This window comes from Paramormyrops kingsleyae, chromosome 19, assembly GCF_048594095.1.
Source record: "Paramormyrops kingsleyae isolate MSU_618 chromosome 19, PKINGS_0.4, whole genome shotgun sequence".
NCBI classification, from domain to species: Eukaryota; Metazoa; Chordata; class Actinopteri; order Osteoglossiformes; family Mormyridae; genus Paramormyrops; species Paramormyrops kingsleyae.
The window spans coordinates 16,006,052-16,015,431 of record NC_132815.1 but is presented as its reverse complement, the minus strand read 5'-3'; the positions used below and the strand labels follow the sequence as shown (position 1 = coordinate 16,015,431).

The following is a 9,380-nucleotide window of genomic DNA, read 5'->3' as shown; positions in this document are numbered from 1 at the left end:
ATGGACTTGCGCCCTCTAGCGGCGGGGTTCGTAACGCCTTTGGGTTTAACACCGGAACTTGCGAAACATGTCCGTCTTACATCTGGGAGGATCATAGGAAAATTTATTGCATTTCTTCAGAAGATGGGTGGAGATGGTTCACGCAGGTTACTTATTTCACTGAAATCCGGCAACAAATAGTTTATACAAACTCTATTTTAGCCATTAGGGGAATGCAGTCTTCTGCTCCTGCAAGCAGGCGGTGTGGTGTACACGCACACACAAGTATTATATATTAAACTATATACATATATATTAAGTATCCTAGAAAGCAAATCGTTGTGGATTCATTTGGATAACTGGCGTGTACGCGCGAGTCAATAAAACAGCATATAATCAAAGGTCTTATAATCAAAGGATTCTAACAGAAAATGTATGCCACATGCGTCACCTTAAAATTCACAAGGCGATGCGGGGAAGCAGCGCGAATTGGTGAGCTCAGCCATAAACATTTCCGGTAAAATTCTTCTGGTATACTGAAAGCATGTAGTGCATTTCATTATTTTCCACAAGACCACAGTGGATTACATTTGCAACGCTGACATGTAAATGCTGTTAGCACATACATATGAGTGTGTGGGTTTTCCGTACCACTCTAAGGAACAGCCATAACGCATAGGGATTTACGTACTAATAAAAGTGAATGTGAGGATCTATAGTCTGTACCCCGGATGGCCAGTTATCCTGAAACCCTTTCCCTAACCAGCAGACAGGTTTAATCGGACAGTTCGACCCTCCCCTGCGCTAGGGGGCATGATTACAAATGGCTGTATGTTAAAAAGCTTTAAAGTCACCGAAGAAAAAGGCAACCCCCTCCCCCCCCAAAGGGAAAAAAAACCAAAAACCAGTCCATGCGTATTGCGGTGTGGTACCGCTTACGGAAACTTGCTGGGTGAGGAACGCTCCCGTAGTAAATAGTTTAGCGTTTGTTTTTAGGATACACATGCATATTTATTGCGTCTTATGTACTGTAAGACATGCAGATGTAAAATATGTAATTCGACTGGATTTATGCTGAGTTAAACTTCGAAATGAAAACATCACAAATATGTTTTGCATCTTTAGGCTGCTTTGTAGGCAGTAGTATGTCGGCCTGCCTTTATAAGGACTGCAGACATTACGAGAGAAGCTGTCTTATATGGAAAATAATTGAAGAAGCAGATTGCTAAAAGTTTACAGACGTTTTTAGTTGTTTTAATTAGATATTGCATTAAATGAAGTGTATGGTTCAGTGCTTTATCATTTTCGCTGTTAATCAAACCATTCAGGGTGTTCATGCTCTTCATCCATCCATCCATCCATCCAACCATCTATCTATCTATCTATCTGAATAAACACAACAAATTGTAGCATAAATAAGTCAATAATCGTGTGATTTTGATGCGTTACTCAGCCATGGATGACATCAGTGCGGAATGGATGACATCACCTGTGAGGGACTGCGGCAGTGATAATGATGTTAGCAACGATGATGATGATGAAGATGATGAGGAGGAGGAGCCAATTCGGAAGAGGAGCAAATGGCCGGACCTGCCTATCCCAGCACCGTGGTATGGAGGTCTGTTGGAGGCTCTTCCACTGTTCTTACCAATCCCCCACGTCCCCCATTGATAGCTAGCATGCCATGAAACTCCAGGCAAGTGTAATGGCCTGAATGTTTGTGTGCCATGGATCTCAAAGTCCTGGAATATTTAGTTTATTGTTCCCCCTCTCCCTCCCCCAGAGACGTCCAAGGAGACTGGATTTCACCGAAGTTCCCGGCTTTGCCTGAATCAGATTCGGGAATGTCTGCTTGAGCACCGCTGGCAGGAGGCAGCGGAGTACTTGATCAGCTACTTCCAGACTCTGGAGGAGATAAGCACACCCAGGCAGCTGCTGGCCACTGAGGTGAGGCGCTTTGGGGGTGGCATGGAGGACACGAGCCTGAACCAGCTAGATGCTGGTTCAAGTCCCAGAAGTGCTCTTACTGGTGGAGAAAAGTACTTACTGTAGGGCCAGAGATAGATTGTTAGAAAATACCCTTGTATATTTGAGGGAGCTTCTTAATAGGGAGGTACTTCTCCAGTAAAAGATCATGATGGGAGTAGTTGGATAAACACTGTTCAGGTGGAAAACATCTAAACGCCAGAAAGTAAATTCATTTGTTGAAAAATCCAACAGTATTTCGATGTAATTCTCTGCTCTAGTGCATCGTTGTGAAGTGGTAGATTAATATATTAATTTCTCTTCCTTTTCAGATAATTTTTAGATTGGGAAGTGAGATTCTTCATCAGCACCCAAACTCCAAACTTGAAGATGTGAATCATTTTTTTGACCTAATGAAAAACACTGGAGTGAGAGGATATCTGAAGGTAGGGTTAGGGTTAGGGTTAGGGTTAGCTGTACACAACCCAGGTACTGTGACATTTGCTGTAATGCATCCAGTCAGATACTGGGGATGCATAAAACAGAGTTATGTTTTGGAACGACCTGCTTTAAAGACACTGATGACGTGTATTTGGGTATATTGTTGCTGGTTCTGTGTGAACTCTATGCTGCCTGTTGACTTCTTGCGCGTGTTTGCAGAGTGTAGAGGCCTCACCGGTTGTAGTTACTTGATTTTGCTTGTTTTCCTATTGCTGAGAGGTTCCCCCCCATAATGACTTATCCAGTGGTCTGTTGTAATGATATTTCAGATTCCTTCAGATTTGTCCTCATTCTTTCTTCCTATAGAGTACCAGTCAAAAATTTGGACATGCCCACTCATAGAAAGGTTTATTTACACCATTCTTTATATTTCAGAATGATTATAAAGACATCAAAACTGTAAAATAACATATATGGAATGTCACACTGACCAAAAAAAAGTATTTAAAAAATAATTTGATGGGGCCAGCTCTGTGGGTTTATCTCAGTAGCTTGCTGGTTCAATTCCCTGGGTCGGCAGCGTGATCCCACCATTGGGCCCTTGAGCAAGGCCCTTAACCCCGATTGCTGCAGGGACTGGCTGACCCTATTGTCTCCTCTGTGCCAGTTTCATGATGTGGCCTCCTGGGATGGTTTTCCAGCTGCCCTGCAGGAGGTCCCACATATATGCTGAGCACCGATTGGCTATTTTCCCCCTGGTCAAACTCCTCCAAAACAATTTCTACTGGCTTTTGGTCAGGTGGCCAGGTCATGTGATGTGACACTATCACTCTCCTTTGTAGGTGGCTTGGCATGTCCACAGACTGCTTGTAACTTGCTTCACTGTTCTAGATTTCTCTTGAACACTCATTCCACCTGCTGCTGACTGGGAATTTCGATGATGCCGTACGGCAGCTGACAACGGCAGAGAGCTGGCGGTATGGTAAACAGTCTGCCGTTCAGGCTGACAAGATGAAGCTCATCCATGCCTACCGAGGCTTCCTGAGCTATCTCTCCTGGATCTCTAAGAAGGGTTCCTCCTCTGAGGATGGTAAGTAGGGACCTGACATTATGTGTGTCTGGCTGTGTGTCTTCCGCCCCCTAGTGGTGGATAGGGGCAGTTACTGTAGCTATTCTATATGGTAAATTAAACCTGCTGTGGTGTCAGGTCAGGTTAGTGCAGTGGTTCCCAAACTGGGGGGCAGGTATTGCGGGGGGGGGGGGGCGCACCAATGGAATAGCCTCAGGAGCAAAATAATCTCTTCACAGACTGGACGATTAAACAAATAAAGCAGCGCAACATTACAGTAACTAACAATAAATAAACCACTACCTTACGTGTAGTATTAGAGCATTTATGTAATTTATTTAAACTTTATTTTACCAGGTAAATTAACTGAAAACCAGTTCTCACTGCTTTACGTGATATTCGGGAGAAATAGCAGATAACGCATCGGAACTTCCTGGGATACAAACGTCATACAAACTTCACGATCTTCAGCCAATAAGGGCAAAGTTGTGTCATCAGCCGGCTGAGAGGTGCTGTACGATCTGTCTCAAGTCATCTTGCTCTTGCAAGGTTTTTGTACCATGTGACATGGTGACGCGTGACAACGTTTTGCAGCGCCGGACCAAAAAATCTAACCATATCATGAAAAACGAGGTTTAAAATTTTCTACATGAAGTGCAGGGAGACTATCAATTAATGCCTATGATTTATTGTTGTTTTGTGTTATAGTATAGGCTGAAACCTGCGATTATCATTAAAAACAAAATGCGGTAATCGTAAAAAAAAACTTTATTTTGTGTACGCCAATGAATATTAACAGGAACGTTAAATCTGCATTCGCATAATTCCAAAATTATGCTGGACTATTATTTTTAATTGTTTGCTCTTTTTTTCTCCCACAGTGGTGAAATTGCACCATTTGTATTTTATAATTGCATTTGTTTCGCTCAATTAGAAAAGGGAGTTGTATTTCAAATAAAGTTTGAATCTGAACCTATGTAGTTTGAATGGGGGGGGCGGGGCTCAATAATGTTCCTATCTAGAAAAAGGGGGCCCTGCAGAGAAAGTTTGGGAACCACTGGGTTAGTGTGATGTCACTGGTGCAAGGCAGTTAGGTAGTTATCGGCATAATAACATTCTTTAGTAAGATGCAATTTTTCTGAATAATCTCTTTGATCTGCACTACTCGGATGAGTTACTCCCCAGTACACTTGAATTTTACGGTCACCTCCATACTGGCTTGTCAGTTATTCAGATTCGGATTCAGAATACTTTATTGATCCCTGAGGAAATTATGTGTATACAGTTGCTCCCGGACAGTAAGAAAATAATTAACAAGTTAAGTACCAATAACAAATAATACAAATATTAAAATACCAAAAATACAAATGGCTACAATACTAGGAACTCAATATATAAACAATATATTATATAAATGTTGTATATATTATACATATAATATGTATTATACATATAATAACGTAAACAGTATACAAGCAATATCCTAATAAATAATAAATATTACAAATATTCGTAATACCAAATTACGAATGGCTGTATAAGTACAAAGAACTCAATATAATTTCTGTTCTGAAGAGAGAGAACCTGTTAAATTTGCTATTATGTGTGAGGGTGGCGCCCCTTGCAAAAGTGTGCTGCTGTCTGTCTTTGTGCCAGACGATGGCGACGTTTCCGCCATTCAGGAGATGCACACCTACTTCCGGCAAGCATGCATCAGTCTGCAGGAGATTCTGAAGCTGCCCGGAGTGTGGGATCCGTTTGTCGTCGGCTATGTTAATGTGAGTCACGCCGGAAGTGTGCGCGTTAAGCTGGCGACATGGGGTTTAGCAGTGTCCTTTGGACGGGGTCTATAAAGGCACGTTTCTCAAAATTGTGGATAACGGACTGTCTGTACTGCTTCGGCAGATGCTGGAGTTTTACAATGACCACGAGGGGGCGCTGAACGTGCTGAAGGAGTATGCGTATGACAGCCGCTTCCCGCCCAACCCCAACGCTCACGTCTACCTCTATCGCTTCCTGAAGAGGCAGGGGTCCACAGAGAAGAAGCAGATCAGGGTCCTTAAGGTGTGTGCGGGGTGCCCTAGGCTCGCCTGTCCTAACAAAGCTCGCTTTGTTCACTTGGCACTGCTCTTTACCACAAATGGCGGTCTTATCCTCTCCACAGATTCTGGGGGCTTTGGTTCCTAGCCATGAGCTGATGCTGGAGTTGTTTTCGCTTCTGCTTGAGTCAGGTAAATCTCCTCCTTAAAATTTAAATAATTGCGTAGGCAGGTCTGATTTTTAAATCTTAATAGCTGCACAATATTTTCCAGGGACTGAACAGAGTCTGAAAGAGGCGCTGGATGTCCTTTTTAATCTCCTCGACGATTGCAGTTGGAAGCATAGCGTGGCGGCCTGGACCTGCTTTCGTAACATGATCAAACTCCTCAGAAGGAAGTAGGGGATCCCCTGTGGTACCTGTCTTACTGTTCGTGTGTTGTTTTGAATTTCCTCGATGGCTGGCCTTTGTCATTTCAAAGTGGGTCTCTGTTGGCAGGAAGTTGAAGCATCTCCTTGAGGAAGGGTGGGAGACACGGAAAGACTGGTGGCCGGCATTTCACTTCAGGACGTACCACGCGAGGGCGGACTTTCAGCTATCCCGGCAATTGCTGCTGATGAAAGTTGTTGTGGCTTCAACTCTGGTCGGAAACAGTAAGAACGCCTTCTCAGCTTGCCTTGGTCTCATTGTGCCGGCCAACCCATTAGGCCGATGTTTCCCAACCCAGTCTACGTTTTTGCTATTGGGAGCTGGGAAAGAGCAAAAACATGGTCTTGGTGTGCTTGTGAATCCCTGAAAACCAGGTTTGGAAGCACTGCATTAGGCGACAGGTGGCCGGCTAGGGCCAGCGGTGGGAAGTTCTGACCCAGAAAGCATAAATCCTGACCGAGATTTTGTTCCAAGCAACCAGTTGAGAACTTTGTGAATGTGACTCTTTATACTAAACTGGTTGGTTGAAACAAAATCTTGGCCTGGATTTGTACTTTCTGAACCTGCCCAGAGTACTGTCTTCTAAGGGGGGTGCTGATGTAACCAGCCATTTCAGAAGATGCACCTCACTCCTGGGGAGCAGGTGCTGACAGTGAAGCTTGTTGGGGTGTCAGGGGGAAGTGGCTTGTCTATGGCTTCACATGGGCTTTGAATGGCATGGTTGTAATGTTTATTAACCAGCCTTTCTACTTATCATGGATGGGAGGTAACATTCTGTGCAGCATAGTGCACAAGGCTGGGCTGCGCATTGGGTGGAATGCCAGTCTATGTCAGGGTACGCACACACACACACACCCACCCACACACACACACACACACACTCACTCATACACTTTGAGCAATTTATAACCACAATTTGGTCTCAGCACAACTCTTTGCATTGCAAGAGAAAACTCACATGACTGGGAAAGAACATACAATCTCCACATAAAGAAATTAATTGAATTATTATTAGTTTTATAGAGCTTTTAAATTCTGAATTTCTGTTTTTGAATGAGATGTAGATGTGTTTATTAATGTCCCCCAACGATGACTTTAATACCTGAGGACACACAAGGTGTGTTTGAGGTTTTTGAGTAGTTCGGTTGTCTAGCTGTAGCCTCACCTGATTTGTTAAACTGCCGCCTTCATAGAGCTGCGATGTTCTGTCTGATTGCAGAATGCATGTACTGCAGAAGAAAAAACGAGCTTGAGAACGAAAGGGAGGCCAGAAGAATGATCAAAACCCACAAAAAACGGAAGCGCTGACGCTAAACGAGATGCTGTGGAGCCACAGAGGTCCTTCTGTTGTCCGGAGGACAGCCAGAGCAGCTGCCGGTGAGCTGCTCTGCCTCCTAGTGGGCATTAGGGGACATAACATTTAAAGGGTGCCATTTTTTCTTCACAATTTGTGAAGATGTTAAAATATAACGGTAAAATTTTGTCGGGTTTTTATCAAGGAGTCTGTAGCAGCTGCTTGTTTAAACGTCATGGAGGAACCGGGTTTGGAGGGAATATGACCTCGGTCATCTTCTAGGTCATTCTGGACACTTAGTATCATGGAAAACAGTGCAATTTGTAAAGATTTGTTAAATGTTTTGTTGTAACAAGATATTGTTTTTCTTCAACTTATGTGGAAAATCTTTAATAAAATCATGACTGTCATGACAATAGAAATTGACTTTACTATGTTTTTGTCTGTGTAATATATAGGAAATTGTTACATCACAAAAACCTTAGTGGTTGTAATCCATTAAATTGATCCCTGAAGAGACTCCTCCCCCTTGCGTTATTGGTTAATGACTCTTTATCCCATAATCCTCCCCTCAGATCTGGGTCTCTGTCCGTTTGCGTGTTGCACTCGTCACAGGTGAGAGTGAGCTGTGCAGTTCAGACTCCTTCCCACCAGGTGGCACTTGCGCCATACTCCCCACTCCTTTTGGCTGCCTGCATGCGCCCAACATGGACATGGCGCAGCAAGGAGAATTTCTGTAAGAGCAGCCAGCTGTCTCTCAGGAAGACTGCCAGTTCTCCGTTAACTGCCATGCTGCCAGGATGTCCTGCTCATAAATACTCTTGTTTAGTTGGAGCAAAATTTGATCGAACAAAGTGGTATCATTTTAAAGTCATTAAGGATTCAGTTTTTATTTTCTCAGGTACCTGTATTATTTTTTATAGAGATTTGTAAATTTCCATGACTACATGCATATTTTTAACTGCCATTGGGAGATACTGTAAATGGGTTGGGCTTTACAAAATGAAAGCCAGATCTCTGCGGTCCATGTTCTGAGTCCATGCTTAGCTTTACAGTGCTAACCCTTAAAGTTCTACACACGTTTATAACATGGCGTGCTTACTGTATGTTCTTGATTGTGTTTTTTTGTGGGGTTTGTTTAGATACTAAGGTTTGCTGTCTGTCATGTACAGTATCTGAATTTCATTTATAGCATACTTCACAGTTTACCTGAATCATAGTCAGATGAAGAAATTCTGAGGAATGTGTATTCATATGGTTTATTACTGTTTGTTTTAATGAGGTTTATTTTTAATCTTGCTGACAAATTCAAAAGCACAACTTTGTGTACCAGCAGTAACATCCAGCTGTGTGGTCAGAACTATCCTGCAGTGCAGAGTAGAGGTTCAGGGTGCCGCTCAGACTGGACCTCCTCAGGGACATGGTGCTGGATAACTTTGGTACATCAGGGACAGAATCTACTGGAATCATGCCATGTTATCATGAATGAGAACTAGTACTAACTAGTCTGTTTTAGAAAAATTCATTACTGTTATACATATACTCACTATTCCCTTAATTAGTAGGTACCAGGTGCCGGGTAGGATCCGCTTTATTAGGTACTCCAACGCGGCGCTGGGTAGGATCCGCATTATTAGGTATCCCTACGCGGCGCTGGGTAGGTCCCACATTATTAGGTATCCCTACGCGGTGCCGGGTAGGATCCGCTTTATTAGGTACTCCTACGCGGCGCTGGGTAGGACCCGCATTATTAGGTATCCCTACGCGGCGCTGGGTAGGACCCACATTATTAGGTATCCCTACGCGGTGCCGGGCAGGGCCCGCTTTATTAGGTATCCCTACGCGGCGCTGGGTAGGGCCCACATTATTAGGTATCCCTACGCGGCGCTGGGTAGGACCCACATCAGAGTCCTGCACCGGGTCGGGTACCCGCAGATAGTTGCTGAAACGGGCGGATTTTAATGTTCTGGAATTTTACGGGCGGGTATTTTATTACACACGGGCGGGTAGCAGGTCAATCAAAACAGTATTGTAGCCTGCAAAAATAACATATAAGCGAAAATATCTATGTATTAGACTATCATGTACAAATTGTCATCACAGTTTGTTCAGTATGTCGGGTCGGGGCCCGGGGTACCTCCAAGTCGGAACTCGGATGAAAACGT

The 9,380-nt window shown here is 43.6% G+C and overlaps 1 protein-coding gene across 4 annotated transcripts; it reads left to right on the top strand.

The window, feature by feature from the left end:
* The first annotated feature begins 111 nt into the window (after positions 1-111).
* On the top strand, positions 112-7,735 carry taf1a (TATA box binding protein (TBP)-associated factor, RNA polymerase I, A). Of its 4 annotated transcripts, XM_023800675.2 has the most exons (12): positions 113-471; positions 746-931; positions 1,433-1,597; positions 1,763-1,926; positions 2,277-2,390; positions 3,277-3,475; positions 5,111-5,232; positions 5,360-5,518; positions 5,619-5,685; positions 5,767-5,890; positions 5,991-6,145; positions 7,141-7,735. In XM_023800675.2, exons 1-12 carry the CDS (start codon positions 411-413, stop codon positions 7,227-7,229), a joined length of 1,605 nt encoding a protein of 534 aa, XP_023656443.1. In that variant the 5' UTR covers positions 113-410; the 3' UTR covers positions 7,230-7,735. The 4 variants fall into 4 exon arrangements, with proteins under 4 accessions (XP_023656461.1, XP_023656443.1, XP_023656455.1 ...); XM_023800693.2 differs by lacking the exon at positions 7,141-7,735 and having other exon boundaries at positions 112-471; positions 5,767-5,907; positions 5,991-6,128; XM_023800687.2 differs by lacking the exon at positions 746-931 and having other exon boundaries at positions 114-471.
* The last annotated feature ends 1,645 nt before the right edge of the window (positions 7,736-9,380 follow it).

Excerpts from the sequence above, each read along its gene's own strand:
- taf1a (XM_023800675.2), top strand. The coding sequence starts at position 411 with ATGTATGCCACATGCGTCACCTTAAAATTCACAAGGCGATGCGGGGAA. Across the intron at positions 3,476-5,110 it reads GGGTTCCTCCTCTGAGGATG|ACGATGGCGACGTTTCCGCC; the intron begins GTAAGTAGGGAC and ends TCTTTGTGCCAG. Across the intron at positions 6,146-7,140 it reads TTCAACTCTGGTCGGAAACA|AATGCATGTACTGCAGAAGA; the intron begins GTAAGAACGCCT and ends GTCTGATTGCAG.